At 49.8% G+C, this 19,077-nt stretch overlaps 1 protein-coding gene across 1 annotated transcript; it reads right to left on the reverse strand.

Annotated features, from left to right (window-relative positions):
- Positions 1–229: 229 nt before the first annotated feature.
- On the reverse strand, positions 230–18,427 carry Pnldc1 (PARN like ribonuclease domain containing exonuclease 1). Its single transcript, XM_070011007.1, has 19 exons — positions 18,352–18,427; positions 17,938–17,995; positions 17,566–17,639; positions 15,931–15,970; positions 14,036–14,159; positions 13,807–13,895; positions 12,577–12,677; positions 10,218–10,294; positions 9,964–10,107; positions 8,678–8,747; positions 7,889–7,974; positions 6,980–7,035; positions 4,789–4,853; positions 4,310–4,363; positions 4,146–4,188; positions 2,547–2,646; positions 1,613–1,788; positions 1,410–1,508; positions 230–440 (listed from the first exon to the last, which is right to left on the reverse strand). The coding sequence occupies exons 1-19, from the start codon at positions 18,425–18,427 to the stop codon at positions 377–379; spliced, it is 1,596 nt and encodes a 531-aa protein (XP_069867108.1). The 3' UTR covers positions 230–376.
- Positions 18,428–19,077: the final 650 nt, after the last annotated feature.

Consider the following 19,077-nt stretch of genomic DNA (forward strand, 5'->3'; position numbering starts at 1 on the left):
CTGCGACATCAACACTCCCAGGCTTCACTGTCCCTTTGTGAGGAGAATCATCTCTCAGGCCTAAATTGTCAACAACCCATTGACCATTTTCACCCAGAAATGACCTGGGCTTTGGCTCACCTGGTCTGTGGCTCTTTTTTTAGACACTTGGGAGACAGGCTGGAACCCCTGGAGACTTCCCACAGTCATGGAAAAGGAAATCTTCAGCCACGTGCGAAGAGAGGGATGTAAGAATTTCTTTATCATTGATAGTATTTACAGAATTTCACATTCAAACATAACAGCACTTGCGGTAGGGCTGTACAGGTGCGCCTTCACACACGCAGGCCCCGGGGGGGAGAGGCACGCTGACCAAGCTGCGCGAGGCTGGCTGTGCTCAGGGACTGGCTCTTCCCAGGAAAAAAGCAAGCAGGGCCCAGGTGGTGACTGCACTGCAGACTCTGCAAGGCAAGGACAAGGGTCGGGCCCAGGTGGGACAGGGTCCAACCGCCCCTGGACGCGGCCCTTTTTCTCCTCCTGACTTAGTTCAGCTGAACGCCCTTCCTTCCATTCACTTCCCTTGTATCAATGCTCAATTTCTGCTTCCCAGGAACAATGGCTCTGGGATGCAGACAGGCCACATTGCCTGGAGAGTTTGGATCACAGGTTGGCAGGACAAGGGGCTGCCAAGGAGTTTTTCTTCCACAATGTTGTGCCCTCAGGCCGTAGCTCCCTAAGCAGCCCGCCGGAGTCCTCTGAAAGCCTGTGGAACTCCAGCCCATCCTTCTATAGCTGAGAGCTTCAGTCTCCAAAAAGCATCATGCTAGAGGTGCAGGCCCTCAACCTCGCATGCACACCGGACCTCCGTCAGGTCCGCCGCTGGCTTCTCTCACTATCACTGCTGAGGCTCCCTGGACCTGACCACACCGCACCCTGCCCAACCTGCTTCCCAGTGCTCCTGCTCTCCCCCTCTGCTCGTCTGTCTTGGCACAAAAGACAGCAAGAGTCTGCACATCTGAGTTGGATCGTGCCCTTCCCCCTCCCAAACCCGTGTCCCTCAACTCTCCAGCAACACCCACTCAAGGCTTTTGCCCAGGCTGCCCACTCCGCCTGAATGCTGCTCCCTAGGGCCCTGACTGGCTCAGCCCTCATCTCCCTCAGTCTCTTCCAAGCTCCTCATTGTCTCCTTCGGCTTGCCTCCTCCTCACCCATCACCTGATACAACCACTCGTGTTTGATCCCTCCCTCGGGGACCTGAACTCTGAGCATGGACTTGGGCTCACTGCAGAATCCCCAGAACCCACGGCGGGGTCAACACCGCTAAGGACCTGTGGAATGTGCTGAAAAACTCGTTCACCACACTTGTCAACAACGCCGGGGATGCGGCCTGAAGCAGACCCAACGGGGACACCAGGGAGAAGAGCACTCACTGCAGCACGCAGGTGATGGTGGGGGAGTGTCTCCAGTACCGGTACAGGGACACCTGCAGAGTCGGGTGGCACCTGTACTCCTTTAACACACTGCGGGCACTGTGAAAGAAGCGTGCCCAGGTTAGCAAGCAGCATGACTGCTCTGCTCGCTGCAGCTGGCTCGGGCCGCAGCAGGGGCGGGGGCGGGCAGCCGGGGCACCTACTCCTTAAACTTGTTGGTCAGGAGCAGGAACTGGTTCCTTGTGAGCCGCCTGACATCGAACTTGCAGAGATTCTGGAACTCACAATAGACTTGCTGCTCGCTGACCCCGGGCCACCTCCGGATGCTGACGATGAGGATGGGAGGTCGGACGCTGGGGTAATCTGGGCCAGAAAAGTTCTAGAATCATGAAGAACAAAAGAGAGTTTCCAAAAATCTTACTGCCATCTGACACTATCTGAACATACTAGAGGAGTACAGGCAAGGCTCTATTTAACAAGAGGGGAGGAGGAAGGAGGGGAAAAAAGGGAGTGGGATAAAGGGAAGGACAAGTCCATCTGTGTTTTGGCAGAAAAAAAAAAATGAAGAAATAAAAAGCGTTGTGAAGCCAGGCACTGGTGGCTCACATCTGCAATCCTAGACAGGCAGGAGGCTGCAATCTGAGGACTGCGGTTCAAAGTCAGCCTGGGGGCTGGGGAGGTGGCCCAGTGGTAGAGCGCTTGCCTTGCATTCACGAGGCCCTGGGTTTGATTCCTCAGCACCACATAAACAAAAAAAAAAAAAAGAAAAAAGCTGGAAGTGGCGCTGTGGCTCAAGTGGTAGAGCAATAGCCTTGAGCTGAAGAGCTGAGGGATAGTGCCCAGGCCAGAATTCAGGCCCCACGACAAAAAAAAAACAAAAAAACAAAAAAACCAAAGTCAGCCTGGGCAGAAAGGTCTGTAAGATGCTTAACCACTCTCCAGTGGTCGAGTGCCAGCCATGAGTGGAAAGCCAGGCAAGGGCAGAAAGCCCTGAGTTCACACTCCAATACCAGCCTTCCCCAAATAAAATCATGAGAAGTGTAATCTGCCCCTCCCCCAGCTCTACCTGCTGCTCCTGAACCACTCTAGCACACATACCCCACCCCGGGAACACCGAACAGAACAAAATCTACGTACAATTTTGGGGACCCCAGCTCGGATAAGGTTCACTTGGTTCACATAAGGAGTCAGCACGCCGAGGTACTGCGGGAAGGAGGGCTCAGGCACGGGGGCATTGCTGCAGACAGAAAACCCAAAGCATTCAGGCTTAGAGGCTTTCCCGTGTCCTCAGCCAGGGCTCAGGACCTGGTGGCAGAACAGAGAAGGGACACTGTCTCGGGGCCTTCTTCCTCCCGCCCCTCACAAGTCTTGGGGCTCCTGACAGTGGGTTCACACACACACACAAGCAAAGCAACTTGGCCCAAGAGCATCTAAGACACCATCAGCTGGTGACATCTGGCGAGGATCCACAGTGGCCACAGGCTCAGAGCAGGAGAGGTCACGGTGCGGGGAAGCCCCACTTCCTCACTGCTGGTTCTAAATGGCCGTCCTTGCCCATGGCCTCTTTTCTACCACCAGCCCTCTCTGTCCAGGGGTCACCCTGAGAGGTACAGGCCAGGGAGCTAGACAGGTCTGGATGGCCACAGACATCCCTAAACCAAGGCAGGCGTTCAGGGCTTGAGGAGTGAAAGAACAGAAGGCCCAGGCACCAAGGTGTTCTATTGCTGGCACATCTGTCCCGCCCAGCACAGCCATCTACCGCTGGGCAGCAGGGCGCTGCAAAGCCACAGGAGAGCGGCAGGCGGGCGGGCAGCTTCCTGGTGTAAGCTATAAGTGGCATAGGTACTTCTCACATCCACTGCCAAAATGGATGAACACAAGCAGTGCTCCAGTTAGAGTACAGATTAGATTGTGCGTTTCTAAGTCAGTCCTGAAGAACAGGCTACAACCGTGACTAGCTCCAGCCCTGAGCCTACGATGTCCTATGGAACAAATGCACACCTAGGACGGTCCGTACTGGAGGCGGCAGGGTGCTACCCCACGGGGAATGCTGTTAAAGTTCTGATTTGGAGCTACATGGGTGGATGCTTTATTCAAAGTCTCCCCCCAGCTTCTGTGAAACCCAATGATGTGTCTTCTCCTCGGCTATGGGAATACACATAAATAACTAATAAAACAAACACACCAAGCTGATGTTCTAAAGGTGTTAGAATACAAAGCAAAGCTGGGTGCCAGTGGCTCACACTTGTAATCCTAGCTACTCAGGAGGCTGAGATCTGAGGACTGTGGTTCGAAGCCAGCCTGGGCAACAAAGTCTATAAGACTCTTATCTCCAATTAACCACCAGAAAATCTGAAGTGGCGCTGTGGCTCATAGTGGTAGAGGCTAGCCTTGAGTAAGAGCTCAAGAACAGCACCCAGGCCCCAAGTTCAAACCCCATGACTGACCAAGAAAAAAATTAAAAATACTACAAGTCAAACCTGACTGCTTGGGTCCCCTGACATTCAAATTCTCCAAATGCGGAGATCGAGGGAGGAGGCCGGGGTGGCAGGAAAGGGCTATTTGTCTACAATATGCTAGCTGCTGCCTGGGCCCAAGAGAGATGAGCACACACACAACATTGCACATCCTGCCTTCTTTCTTGAGCTGGCCTCCCTTCTTGGGAGGTCCTGGCTTACAACACAGACTTGCCAAGCCCTGGCCATCGACTGGCAGGACACGGGGAAAGACACTCACCTGTGCACCCTCTGTAGGAGCAAGTGAGCCACCTTCAAAAGAACTAGGAAAAAAACAAAAGCTGAGATTTAACAGACTTCAAGGCCGTGTGGAAGTAGGCAAACTCTGGCTCGAGGGGCTGAGCCCATTAGAGAAGTCTCTTTCTAAAGAACAGCAGCTCTTACCTGACCCACAGAGGAAGGCGTCGTACGCTGCTTCGTGGGGGCACTTTGTCTTGGCTGAAGCGTTTTTCCGTAAGTAAGAGAGATACTGAGCAGCCATTAGAAACAGGGCCTGGGAAAGAAGTTTCTCCCCGCCCCAGTTCAGTGTCCGTGGCAGCCGTGGCACATCTGACCCCCCCACTGCCACAGGGGTATGTTCCCCATTCACAAACACACTTCACTTCATCTCCATCCTCCCCACGTGGGAACGACAAGCGCCCAGAGCTTCCAGACTGATCTATACCCCACATCCAGGAGGAAACAGACAGCTCCCTGGCCGTGCCTAGGAGTGCTTGTCTGGAGGACAGGGCTGGAAGGCTGTGGAGGAAACCCACAGGAACCTCCACCATCTGCTGCCTGGGAGACCAGGACCGAGAATGTCTCAGCTTGGCCCCGTTGTACTTTGCCAATGGTATAAGGAGCCAGAGCTGGTGGAAACATACCATATCTTTCACACTTGCTGGCATGAACAATCACAGGTCCAGAATTCTTTGTGGGATTCAAGTTACTGAGAGAAAAAAAAATAGGTAAAGATCTACACACACACACACATATGCACGCGCACAATCACATCACAAAATCCCCTTACTCTCCCGAGACCTGTAAGCTTTTTTGTTTTGCTTTGTTTTAGATTGGTCATGGAGCTTGAACTTGTCCTGAGTGCTGTTCCTGAGCTCTTCAGCTCAAGCACTCTTCCACTTGAGCTATAGTGCCACTTCTGGTTTTCTGGTGGTTAATTGGAGATGAGAACCTCCCAGAGAGGCTGGGAAGGTGGCTCAGTGGTAGAGCGCTTGCCTTGCATGCATGAGGCCCTGGGTTCGATTCCTTAGCACCACATAAGCAAAAAAAAAGCTGAAAGTGGTGCTGTGGCTCAAGTGGTAGAGCGCTAGCCTTGAGCTAAAGAGCTGAGGGACAGCGCCTAGGTCCAGAGTTCAGGCCCCACAACCGAACCCAAAAAAAAAAATCTCACAGACTGGGCTGGGAAGGTGCTCAGTGGTAGAGTGCTTGGCTTCACATGCATGAGGCCCTGGGTTCCACATAAACAGACAAAGTTGGACATGGCGCTGTGGCTCCAGTGGTAGAGTGCTAGGCTTGAGCTGAAGAGCTCGGAGACAGCGTCTAGGCATAGAGTTCAAGTCCCACAACTGACAAAAAAAAAGAATCTCATAGACTTTCCTGCCTGGGATGGATATGAACCATGACCATGATCCTCAGATCCTTCTGAGTAGCTATGAGTACAGGCGTGAGTCAGCACCCAGCAGTCCCTTAAGTTTGTCCCCAACCAGTTTTTTTCCTTAAGGCACAGACAGATGTCTTGATGACAAAGCAACAAGAGCAAGATCAGCAGGCAAGAGGCCCCAACCAGCTACCCTGGGCAGAGGCAGCCCGAGCCCAGGCACCAAGACAGACCAGGCACAAGACAAACCAGTCACCAAGACAACCTAGGCACCAAGACAAACCAGTCACCAAGACAAACCAGGCACCCTCTACTCTCCAGAGCTTGCCCTCTGGTGGTCTGAGGGATAAACATGGAGGTGATGGCACATGCACTGTAATTGCCACACTGAGGCCCAGACAGAGATGCAGGGTCCTACGGGCTGTGGCACTGGGAAGGCAAGTTTCATGAGGCCCATGGTTCTAAAGAGGCACATAGAGGAGGGACTTCGCACATGGGGGAGGGACTTCTGAAGCAGAATTGCAGAGATGAACAAACAGAGGAACAAATACAAAGTCACCGTACCACACATTCACCCCTCTCCCACCAGGGGAGAGAATTCCAGAGAGTACAACACAGCCAAGGAAAGAGGAGACCTGGGATCTCCCGTGGCGCAGGTGTGACAGCTGCTCAGGACTAGGTGCCATGCCCTTTCCCAGTGCCTACCTGCAATGTTCTGTCAGAGACAACCACAGACAAGCGTGTACCGGGGTGCCCTGCAGAGGGCACCTTGTGAGGAGTGTGAAAACCTGCCAGCAGTGAGGGGAGAGGGGCGTGCCTGTGTCACAACGCAGTCACTGGCAATAGCGGGTCTTAGGCGTCTCATGGTGACTTCGTGCCAGCCTTTCCTTCCTCCTACCCATCACTCTCTCTCTCTCTCTCTCTCTCTCACACACACACACTCACACACACACACACACACACACTCCATCACAAACCTCTGCCACACCACAGGGTTACGAGAGAGCCAAAACAAAGGGTCAGAAAAGGATTGAAGTTTAAAGTGTGGACGCTGAGAGAAACGAGGAGAGGAAAGGCTGAGGGGCTAGGAAGGAGGCTGGGGAGTAGAGGGAGGAGTGGGTGGCAGAGGGGCAGGGGTGGAAAGGGCAGCCCTGTCTGCCTGGCCTGGCACACAAAGAGAGCCTCTGTGTGTGACATAAAACACAAGGAGAAAGTGTCAGTGATCACAAAATGATCAGCATGGCAGGCAGGCGCTGCCTCTGTCTTCTTGATTTCTTCTTGGAGATGGGCACCGTGAGGTTATTTAAGACAGGGACAGGTGGAGGAAACACCAAGAGCTTGAGGTGTTGTCCCAGCAGTGCTGGGCAGGTACCCATCATGCCCCAAGGACCCTGAGCACAAGCACAGCTGAGGCCGCAGACTCTGATCCACAAGCAGCTCCGAAGACCCTTTCGCACCTGTTCAGCACATCGTAGACTTCTGAGAGATTGGACACCCGTGGGAAATGCAGTTCCTGCAGTTATGGAGAACACAATATTTGTGCCTGCGTGTATCTGCTGCTTTGGGGCTTTAATGTCAGGGCCCTAGGATCCTGGGGCTTCCTCCAAGGGCTCCTGGTAACCAGACTATACCCAAGCCACCTCGACTCCCTCAGCAGGTTTGTTTAGGGGACTCTTCACACACAGGAATCTGAGGCACCATGGAGTCCCAGGCCATACACACAGAGTAGCAGGCATTCTGGGAACCAGACGGCCTTCGGGTACCACAAAGGACACATCTAAGATCACAGGAACACATCCCTATTTCTGCAGTCTTTAAAACATTGACCTGATTCTTTTTCTGTTCCGCAGTTCAGTTAGCTCTGTCAGATTGTTCCTCTCCACAGGCAGCGCATAATGGAATCACCTGGGGAGCTTTCGGTATAGCTCCTGCCTTCCATCCTGCCCATCCTGCCTTCTATCCTAACCATCCTGGCCTCCATCCTGCAGTGCCACTGGGGCTGGGGCTGGTTTGTGCTATATTCAGTTCTCATTTGCCATCAGTGTGAGAACCCATGACCTAAAATGACATTTTCTGAAGACTCTAAGAGGAATCCTACTGTGGTGCTTTCCATGCCTAACTATTTATGAAATACGTATCAAGTTCCAAAATCAGTTATCCCGTTGTCCAATCTAAATCAAAACCTGAGAAGGCCTATGAAGGCAGGGAAGAAAAATCCAAACTAGCTAATGAGATGACCCACAGAGGCCAACATTCATAGGAAACAGATACTGGTTCCCTAAAAGCTCAGAGAACAAAATTCAAAACTGAGCAGAGGGTGTTACTGGTCAGAGCGGTCTTTGCCCAAGCACCATGCCACTCATTACCTTCCAGATGTCCTTCGTCACATTCTTGGTATCAATGAGCACAGGAAATAGGTTGTGGATGTTCTGCTTAAACTGGTCATAACTTTCTGAGGGGAAAGATCCAGACAGTTACAAGTTGGTTAAAAAAAAAAAAAGAAGGAATTGTGTCTAACCTAGTTTGTCACCCCATTGACGAGTAAGGCCAACAAAACAGGATTTGAGAACATCCTACATCCTTAATCCTAATTCTTAAAAATTTCTAATCTGTACCCAAAATACCACTGTGTATGTGTGTGTGTAACAGTACTGGGGCTTGAATGCAAGGATTAGCTTTTTTCCTTCAAGGCTGGTGCTCTATCACTTGAGCCATACCTCCACTTCCAGCTTTTTGCTGGTCAACTGGAGGTCAAGAATCTATTGGCTTTGTCCGCCCAGGTGACCCTTGGATCTCACTTGCCTTAGTAGCTAGGATTATGGGCTTGAGCCACAGTGCCTATGCCCCATTACTACTTTTAACTGTAAATGCCAAGCAGTTTTCCATCAAACTCAATACTTGCTATTGCCAACATCAGCTCGTATAGCTGAGAAGCTCTAGCCAGTGCAACAGGAAAAGAATAAACAAGTTTCTTAAAGAAATTATTGTAGATGTTAATTGTTCAGGGGAGTTTCATTGAGAACTTTCTATACATTTCTAGGATCTATCCCAACGTATCACAGACCAGAGATCACACAGGACTATGTCCAACCTCTCCAGAAGCTTGTGACAGCAAACAAGGCTAAAAGGAAAGACAATGGCAGGTTTGTTTCTACCTGGAAGAGGTCTGAAGAACTTCTCATGGAGATGCAGCAGATCCATCATCATATTATGTCCCACTAAGGGCTACTTGGAGTAAATCAACAAAAAGAGATGAGATTTAAAAAAGAATGACTGACACCAGCCACTTAATAGCAGTTTCTTACAAAGAAGGTAGTGTTGGAGCTGGGAATGTGGCTTAGTGGTAGAGCATGCATGAAGCCCTGGGTTCGATTCCTCAGTACCATATAAATAAGAAAAAGCTACGTGGTAGAGTGCTAGCCTTGAGCAAAAGAAGCTCAGGGACAGTGCCCAGGCCCTGAGTTCAAGCCCCAGGACTGGCAAAAAAAAGAGGTAGTGTTATATTCTGCTACAGTTCTGGCCAGCTAATAGTCGCCTCCTCACTCACTCTGCCTCCAAGTAAGGGGTGAGCCTACTTGGAGGGAGGCAGGAAGAAGAGGAGGAAGGCAAGAGAGAGGAGACAGTAAGTAAAGGTAGACAGGCAGGAAGTGATGGTAGGGAGACAGGAAGTAGAGGGAAGGAAGGCAGGAAGTGAGAGAAGAGGGAACTGGACCTGGAGGGATGGAGGGATGAACAGTACTTAAGGCATGGTCTGCTGGGAATCTGAACCTTCAAGCAGTTTTATTGTTTCTGTGTGTATGTGTGTGTGTGCGTGCGCGCACGTGCATGCGTGAGTGTGTGTGTGTGTGTTGGGATCCAGGCTTAAACTCAAGGCCGCACACTTTCACTTGGCTTTTCACTCATGGCACTCTACCACTTGACCCATGCTTCCAGCCCAATACTTCTAAACAGTTTTGGATAATTAGCATAGAAGTCCTTTATCACCAAAAGAGACAACAAAATATTCACATTTTTTTCCTCTAGATTTTTTTCTGGTAGGTCGTGGGGTTTGAACTCGGCCTGGGCGCTGTTGCTGAGTTCTTTTGCTCAGGGCTAGAGTATATTAACATTTTTCGCGTGTAGTTTTTTCCCAAATTACTCCATCGTATTTGGGGAAAGACAGCTGGATTTAAGCAACCAGTATCAAAAAGAAGATAATTGCTTATCTTAAAAAATCTCCTTTGGGGCTAGGATATAGCTCAGAGGCAAAATGTTTGCCCACAAATGCAAAACCATGGGTTCGATCCCCAGAATCAAAGAAACACACACACTCACACACACACACATACACACACATTAAAAAATAAATCAGTGAAAAAAAAAAAAAGAAATTTCATTTTATTGACAAAGGGTCCTTCAATACCGAGCTGGAAATACAAAAGACTGTGAAGTGTTTTCCTACCTTCTGGGCTTTTACCAACATCTGGAAAAAAACAGAAAAGCCCTTGGCAGAGAGAAGAATCTGCTCCTTCCAGCAGCTGGCTCGTTCGCAAGAGGCGTGCTCCAGGTACCAGCGATGCTGTCGACTCACCTTCTTCACTACCACCTGGAGAGAAAACCAGACAAGTTTCCCAGAACGGAGCTTACAGCAATGGCTGTTCAGGCCAGTGAGGAGACAGCTCGGCAGAGGGCAGCCATTCCCAGGGGAAAACTCACCCCCTTCTCCTTCAGCTCTGTCCAGATGTTGGGGAGGGCCTGCCTCAGCACCAATTGGACCTCAAAGGCCTGGAACCCTATGGCAGAGGAAGCACAAAGCACATGGAGAAGCTGGAAGTGCGCTGTAGCCATCCCACCAGAGAAGCCAGAGAGGAGGAGGAGCTGAGGGCCTCTGAGGGACTTGGGGATCTCACTTGTGTCAGGGCATGGTCTGCCGGGACATGCCAAGGCAGCATCCTCAAGATTTATGATCACAAGGATGCTTTTGACACCAAAGACTTGTTTCTATGGGCTTCAATTATTGCCATTACCCATGTTCGGAATTAAAATGTTAAGAAAAGACTTCAAGCTGGATGTGGTGGCACCTGCCTACAAACTTAGCTGCTCACGAGATGAGATCAGGAGATTAGGAGTTGTGGTTTGAGGTCAGCTTAGGCAGAAAGTTCAAGAGAACCATGCCAGTCAATAAAGAGCTGGGTTCAGGGCTATGTACCTGGCATCCTAGCTAAGTAGAAAATGTAAATTAGGAGGACTAAGGTCCAGACTGGTCCATGAAAAATAAAAGAAGCAAGATTCTATTTTAAAAAGCAACAGAAGCAAAAGGACTGGAGGTGTAGTTCACGTGGTTCAGTACCTGCCCAGAAAGCGTAAGATCCTGAGTTCAAACCCATTTACCACCAATTAATAATAAACAGAAAACACTGCAAGTTTTCTTTTAAAGTTAAAAGTAGTGAAAAGAGTGAAATTGTTTCAATTTTTTGTACATTTCTAACATCTGGCTGGAATTAACATCTGCTTCTGCATTTAATCTGTCTTGATATGTTGTAATCACTGGGTATAGGAAGGAGACCCAGCCTCACATAGATTCTGCTCACACAGATAAAGGAAGAGAGTCACCAGTCTAATCAAATGACTTTGGATCATCTTTGTTTTTAATACTATGTAACATTCATTGGGCGGCAATTTCTACAAGATAGCTTGTTAAGCCGGACATCTGTGGCCCATGCTTATAATCCTAGATACTCAGGAGGTTGAGATCTGAGAATCACAGTTCAAAGACAGCCCGAGCAGAAAAGTCCGTGAGACTCTGTTCTCCAATAAACCACCAAAAACTAGAAGTGGTACTGCAGATCAAGTGGTAGAGCACACACCTTGAACTGAAGAGCTCAGGGACAGCACCCAGGCCCAGAGTTCAAGCCCCATGACTGACAACAAAATAAAAGCTTGTTATATGAAATTGGCAGCCACGATTAATTTCCTTCCTAGTACTGTTACATTGAGTCAACTAGTCTGTCACACACTTTAGATATTTCCATCCATGGGTTTGTGATTTAGGTACCACAGGCATAGTGTTACACATCTCACTACACCAGGTCAATAGAAGACACATGTATACATCGCTGACTTTACCACAAAGGTCCTGTGTTGGGAGGCTGTCAAGTTTCTGGTGATAGTTCCAGGTTCTTCAAAACTCTTGTTTTTAATTGAAAGCTTAAATCTTATCACTAGCAAACATTCTTGCTTACTTTCCTTAAAGCATGAGGCTTACATTTTCTACTTAAGAAAATGATTGAAAATACCTGCTTAAATAGCCATCATTAACATTCTTTCCTGTGACAATGACAGTTCATGGGCAAAAAAAGCAGCAGCTGGGGCTTGGTGGCAGCCACCTGTGCTATGTGCATGCGCGCTCACGACCAGCAAGTGTAACTCTCGAATAAAGACACTATGCTCTTGTTCAATAGCAAGGCTGCCATTCTGCACACTACACTGACACGTGGTATTTAAATAAAAAAATGAACCAAAAGAAGCTGAGACTTAGTAGAACTAAGATATTACTTCTAGCGAGGTGCTTGTGGCCCACACCTACAGCCCTAGCTATTCAAGAAGCTGAGATTTGCTGCAGTTCAAAGCAACCTAGGCAGGAAAGTCCATGAGACTCTTACCTCCAATTAACCACCAAAAAGCTGGAAGTAGAACTATGGCTCAAGTAGTAGAGCACCAGCTTTGAGTGAAACAGAGTATGGACAGGTCCTGAGGTCAAGCCTCAGTACTGGTACGTACACACACACACACACACACACACACACACACACACACACACACACACACACACACACACACACACACACACACACACACACACACACACACACACACACACACACACACACACACACACACACACACACACACACACACACACACGCCTTCATGTCTTTCTCTAACCTCAAAGACCAGACACTGACTGAGAAAATGGAGCCAGGATCAGCGAGAAGGGAAATGAGTCCCTGGAGTCCTGGTGCACCGCCACCATCATCCCTACTCTCCCAGGGTGAACTGGTGGCCTCCTGCCTACCTGCAATACCAGGCAGAGTCATCCAGTCACCTTCCTCAGCCAGGTCCAGCCACCTCGTCACCTCATCAATCACCACCTTGATTTGGTCTTTATCCAGAGAGCTGAAAATGGGCACAAGAAACATTACAGAAAACCACACCAGAATACTAGACACAGTGCACCACAGGACTGGCACAGGCAAGGTTACCAGTGAGTTACCCTCAAAAATCTTAGAGAAGATCAAACTGGAGGCCAACACAACCCCGTCAGCAAGCACCACCACTACCACTCCCCCACCCCCACCCCCACCCCCTGCCTTGACACTGGGAGGAACCAAACTGCTTTTTTGGTACCAGATGAACAGCCATTCTCTTTTCCCCCAATTTTTGTCAGTTGTGGGGCTTGAACTCTGGGCCTGGGTGCTGTCCTTGAGCTCTTCAGCTCAAGGCAAACGTTCTACCACTTAAGCCACAGCACCACTTCTTGTTTTCTGGTGGTTTTGGAGATAAGAGTCTCACAGGGGGGGCTGGGAAGGTGGCTCAGTGGTAGAGTGTTTGCCTTGCATGCCAGAGGCCCTGGGTTCGATTCCTCAGCACCACATAAGCAAAAAAGAAAAAAAGCCGAAGTGGCGCTGTGGCTCAAGTGGTAGAGCGCTAGCCTTGAGCTGAAGAGCTGAGGGACAGCGCCCAGGCCCAGAGTTCAGGCCCCACGACCGGACCCCCCCCCAAAAAAAGAGTCTCACAGGGGCTGGGAATGTGGCTTAGTGGTAGAGTGCTTGCCTAGCATACATGAAGCCCTGGGTTCAATTCCTCAGCACCACATATACAGAAAAAGCTGTGGCTCAAGTGGTAGAGTGCTAGCCTTGAGCAAAAGCTCAGGGATAGTGTCTAGGCCCAGAGTTCAAGCCACAGAACTGGAGGGGGAATAAAAAGGCCTCATGGACTTTCCTGCCTAGGCTGGCTTTGATCCTCAGATATCAGCCTCCTGAGTAGCTAGTATTACAGGAGTGAGCCACTGGCGCCTGGCTCTCTTTTTCCTTTTTAAACAGCAAAGTCACCCTCCAAGCAGTGGGAAGTTCCCAAGGGAGCTGAGAGAAGGACAGCTGCTCTCATCTGGGGGCGAGTGGACTCTCAACGCTACAGACTGTCCTGCTGGGAGCATGGGCAGCTGAACCAGTCCCACTAAACACGGATGGCATGACATCACCCACCTGCCCGCGGGAAAACAGCAGCAGGGGAACGAGGGCCTCACCTGCGAACTCTCCAGTTCCCCGTCAGGATGCTGTGCTTAATTTTCTTTTCCTGTTCTTCATTCATATAGGGGATTCCATTTTTGAGAAACTGAGGACAAGAGCAGGACAAGAGACTAGTGAGAGGCAGCGCAGTGAAGAGAGCCATATCAGAATGGGAGCAGAGGAGATGGGCGGCCTAGGCCAGTCAGACTGGGCTTGGACATGCCCGCCCCTCCCCCCATGCCATACCTTGTTATAGTTGAAGCCATACTGATTCAAAAACTGAACACTGGAAGCCTGGAAAGAGAATTCTGAATCCAAAATCCCAAACGTGGTAGGGAAGAGAAAGAAGTTACATGAATGGGCTACATATCTATTTAAAAAAACAAAAAAAGTTCAAACATAAGGATAAAAAAAACATCAAATAATGTAATTTTTTTAGAAAGAAAAAGTCAAAGCCCAACAAAATGAGCACCAGGAAATGAGTACGTGCAAGGTGGAGGGTTGGGGGGCAAGGGAAGAAAGATAGGTGAAGGGGGGGAGGAAGAGACAATGCAGTCAAGAATTCATTGTAAGCCGGGCCCTGGTGGCTCACGCCTGTAATCCTAGCTACTCAGGAGACTGAGATCTGAGGATCACAGTTCAAAGCCAGCCGGGGCAGGAAAGTCGTGAGACTCTTATCTCCAATAAACCACTAGAAAACCAGAAGTGGTACTGTGGCTCAAGTAGTAGAGCACTTGCCTTGAGCTGAAGAGCGCAGGGACAACGTCCAAGCCCAGAGTTCAAGCCCCAAGACTGACCAAAAAAAAAAAAAAAAGAAAGAAAGAAAGAAAAGAAAAAGAATTCATTGTAAACACCACAAACCTAAAAACAGAAAGAGTGGGTGGAAGGGGCGGGAATGCTGAAGGGATGGCATTGATCAAGATGCCCTGTATTCCTAGATTGTTTCATTAAATGGCACTCCCTTTGTACAACTACTTAAAGATAATGTTTTTTAATCTCAGTTTTTTAAAAATCTCAAACTATTAGGGCTGGGAAGGTGGCTCAGTGGTAGAGCGCTTGCCTTGCATGCTTGAGGTAGAGCGCTTGCCTTGCATGCTTGAGGCCCTGGGTTCGATTCCTCAGCACCACATAAGCAAAAAGAAAGAAGCCGGAAATGGCGCTGTGACTCAAGTGGTAGAGTACAAGCCTTGAGCTGAAGAGCTGAGGGACCGCGCCCAGGTCCTGACTTCAGGACCCAAAAAAATAAAATAAAATAAAATAAATAAAAAATAAAAATCTCAAACTATTAAAAAGCAAATGAACACCACTCGGACTCATAAAGCAGGCTTCAGAATGCGCTCTGTCTCTCCTTGAGGAAGTACTTGAAGATCCAAGTGTTCGTCAAGAAACTGGAGACCAAAGAAAAGAAGGCAGCAATATGGCCCTTGGTGAGGAGCCCGGGCTTGAGTAGAGGAGGATCTTGCCTTCTACCACAGGGGTGCTACTCAGCCGAGCAGAGGCTCGGCCCCCTGGGCTGCTTCCACACTGGGCTGTGGATAAGACAGTGTATCCTGTCTGACTGCAGGACCTGCGAGCCACTGGAGAGCTTAAACTTCACTCTCCTTCATTGCTTCATGATGGCACACAAGGGACCACGGAACCCAAGGTACAGGGGCGGGTGGCGGGAAAAGTCTCACAGAAAAAGTAGTTTGGGTATTTTTTTCTTCTTTGTGTCAGTCCTGGAGCTTGGACTCAGGGATGGTGGACTGTCCCTAACCTTTTTTGCTCTCAAGGCTAGCACTCTATCACTTGAGCCACAGCTCTACTTCTGGATTTGGGGGAGTTATGTGGAGATAAAAATCTCACAGACTTTCCTGCTCAGGCAGGTTTCGAACTATGATCCTGAGTTCTCAGCCTCCTGAGCTTAGATTACAGATGTGAGTCACTCACACCCAGCTAAAGTACTGCTTTAAGAGACATTTGAAGGTTAAGTTGGAATGTACAAAGGTCAGAGCAAGGGGAAAAATCCAGAAAGTAGGGAAGAGACCAGAGTGTCCAAGACAAAAGTAACTCAAGTACCCAAGGCAGAATCTGAAGGCAGAAAAGTTGCAGAACACAGATGGGCAGGGGCCAAATGTTTTCCCAAAGCTCTTTATACATACTTGTTTGACTCTCCTTCAACACTGGAAAACACAGACAATCCTAGAGGAATGACAGCAGATGTAATAAGGCGCAGAAAAAAGCTACCTAAAGTTAACTGCAAAGACAAAGTATTTTGAACAGTGCTTTGTAGCCACAGATACTACTGTGTTGGCTATAGAGCAGAATAATACCCTTACTGAAAAATAAAGGGCTAGGTATGGTGGTACACACCAATAGTCTGCGATTTGGGAGGCTGAGGTAGGAAGATCAAGCATTTGAAGCCAGCCTGGGTTATATACCGTGAGTTCAAGGCCAGTCTGACCAACTTGAGACAGTCTCAAAATATAAATAAAAACAAGGACCAGGATGTAACTCACTGGTATAGAATCACCTGCCATTCATGAAACCCTAAATTCTACACCTAGGTCTGAAAAATAAAAACAAAAACAAAGACATACTTTCCAATTGTGATTTTTTTATGATACTAGAGTCTTGAACTCAGGACCTTGTGCTTGCGACCAAAGCACAAGCCACACCCTCTACCTCAAGCTGTACTTTGTACTGAAATTACTAAAATGTAATTCTAACAAGTTCTTTAAATATAGAAATATTAACAGACTGGATGTGTAGTTCAAGTGGTAGAGCGCCTACCAAGTAAGTGTGATGAGGACCTAAATTCAAACCCAGTACCATGCACACACATGCAAACATGTACATGTGCACACGCACATGCATGGATGCGTGTGTGCACACACACACAAATATCTAACACCATTTTTATAGTTTTAGAAATAACCAGAGGAGCCAGGTGCCAGTGGCTCACAACTGTAATCCTAGCTACTAAGGAGGCTGAGATCTGAAGATTGCGGTTCAAAGCCAGCTGGGGCAGGAAAGTCCGTGAGACTCTTATCTCCAATAAATCACCAGAAAATTGGAAGTGGGACTGTGGCTCAAGTGGTAGAGTGCTCACCTTGAGCTGAAGAGTTCAGGGACAGCGCTCAGGCTCAAGTTCAAGCCCCATGAACGACAAAAAAATGAATAGAAAAAAGAAAAGAAATAACCAGAGGAAACTAAAAACTATTAACTAAAAGTCTAAGCTGGGGACTGGAAAGGTGGCTCAGTGGTAGAGTGTTGACCTCGCATGCGTGAGGCCTTGGGTTCAATTCTTCAGTACCACATAAACAGAAAAAGCCAGAAGTGGCACTGTGGCTCAAGTGGTAGAGCGCTAGCCTTGAGCTGAAGAGCTGAGGGACAGTGCCCAGGCCCAGAGTTCAAGCCCCATGACTGACCAAAAAAAGAATCCAAAATGTAGAAATATTTGTAGTATCTTGTTTGTGTCACGTTTCATTTTAAAGAAAAGAAACCACACGCGAATTTTCACTTGGGAGATGGAGCAGGTGGCAGAGGCTGCTCACAGCACTGGTTTACTGAGGCATGGAAATATTACCACTGTATTTTCTGCTTGCCCCAAAGTATTGATCCCACAAGCATAAAGTATCCCCAAACAGAATACTAACATCTACCATGATAACAATGTCTCTGAAAAAGACCCAAGCACTAAAATACTGCTTTTAAAAACAGAAGCACTAAAATACCGCTTTTAAAAACTATAAAATACCTTGTTAGACGATTAATAAGAAACTGAACAGACTCACCAATCTGACAGATTGTAAACTGCTGAACACTCTGACGTGTCTTTAGGTACCACTCAGATGGCAAATCAAAAAGACTGGACAAAAACAAAAAAAGGCATGTCATTGCAGGCGCAGTTCCAGGCATGGGCCTGCAGGATGGCTCGGCCCCTCAAGCAGGAGCCACTTCTTTCCTTGTCACAAGGAGGGCACAGTACTGACACTTAGTGAACAAAAAGCCGGGTCCCAAAAAGTCCTGTCTCCCCCCCTCACCCCCCCCCCCCGCCCCCAGACCCAAACGGTGCCTACTGAGAAACATGCTGGCCTGGCCAGGTCTGGAACTGGGGGACAGAGTTGAGTGGCCTCCCAGGGGCTCCAAGACAGCTTGAACTTTACCTGATTTGTTGGGGTCCACACAGATTTGAGCGGAGGCCAGTGAATTCTATGTCCAGACCTACAGGGGGGCAAGAAAGACAAGAGTCCCCACTGGGAAACCCGCCTCAGGGGGCTGACACTCACCTGTTCACCCTCTGCTCCTGGACCCAGGTGAAGTCAAGAAGGGAGAAACAAGGAGCCAAACTCAGGACGGGCCAGGCCGCCCCTGGGCCTCTGCGGGGGTGTCTGGCCAGCAAGGGGCATGGGGGCTGCTTAACGCCCCCTGTCCCGGGCTGGAGCAGAAACCCCCGTGTCCTTCCGGGGGCTGAGCCCCGGGCCCGCAGACCCCTCCTGCCCAGACCCGTCCCCACCCCCTGCCTCAGCCCCCCGGGGCCCGGCTCTCTGACCACCAGGCCCTCACCCCCGCAGCCGTACCCACGAAGTCGGCGTCCAGGACCAGCTTCTGCAGCAAGGGAAGGGTCTGCTCAAAGTCATCGGCGCAGACGTCCATGGCGGCTCGGCCTACGGAGGCCGGCCGGGCGCCCTGTGCGCCAGCCGCGCCACCCACGCCACCCTCACGCCGCCTCCACCCCGCCCAGTGCACGCGGGACCCCACCCACCCATGCCTTGTGAGAACCTGGGGGGACGGGAAGTCCCGCCCCGCGCTGACGTCCCGCACGCCAGCACGCCAGGCTGCTGAGGGGCGGGGCGTCAAGGGGGGGGGGGGGAAGGGGGCGGACCACCGGATATAGGGAGGAGGGGTTCCGAGGTTGGAGATCAGAGACAAGGGCGCTACCAGAGACACATGGGACTCGGACCTCGAAGCAGAGCAGTGCCTGGGCCCTCGGGCCTGAAGAGAAGCCGGGGGGTGGGGATGCCTGGCTGGCCTGAGGGGAGGCCGGAAGAGAGGCCAGGGGGATGCCCGAACAGAGCGGAGAGGCAGATGGAGAGGTGGGAAGGCCTGCGAAGATCAGAGAGGCCTGCGGAGAGTGGGAGAGGCCCGTGGAGAGGCTCGCAGAGTCAGAGAGGCCCATGGAGGTAAGGCCTGGGAAGGAGGAAAAAGAAAACTTGCCCTCTTGGAGGTAGTTGCAGACCAACTAATAAAACCCCTTTGTCACCTTTAACTGTGCTTCCGTGGATCTTCTGGCTCACGGGTTATTA

This window comes from Dipodomys merriami, unplaced genomic scaffold, assembly GCF_024711535.1.
Source record: "Dipodomys merriami isolate MVZ:Mamm:240054 unplaced genomic scaffold, mDipMer1.0.p SCAF_8, whole genome shotgun sequence".
NCBI classification, from domain to species: Eukaryota; Metazoa; Chordata; class Mammalia; order Rodentia; family Heteromyidae; genus Dipodomys; species Dipodomys merriami.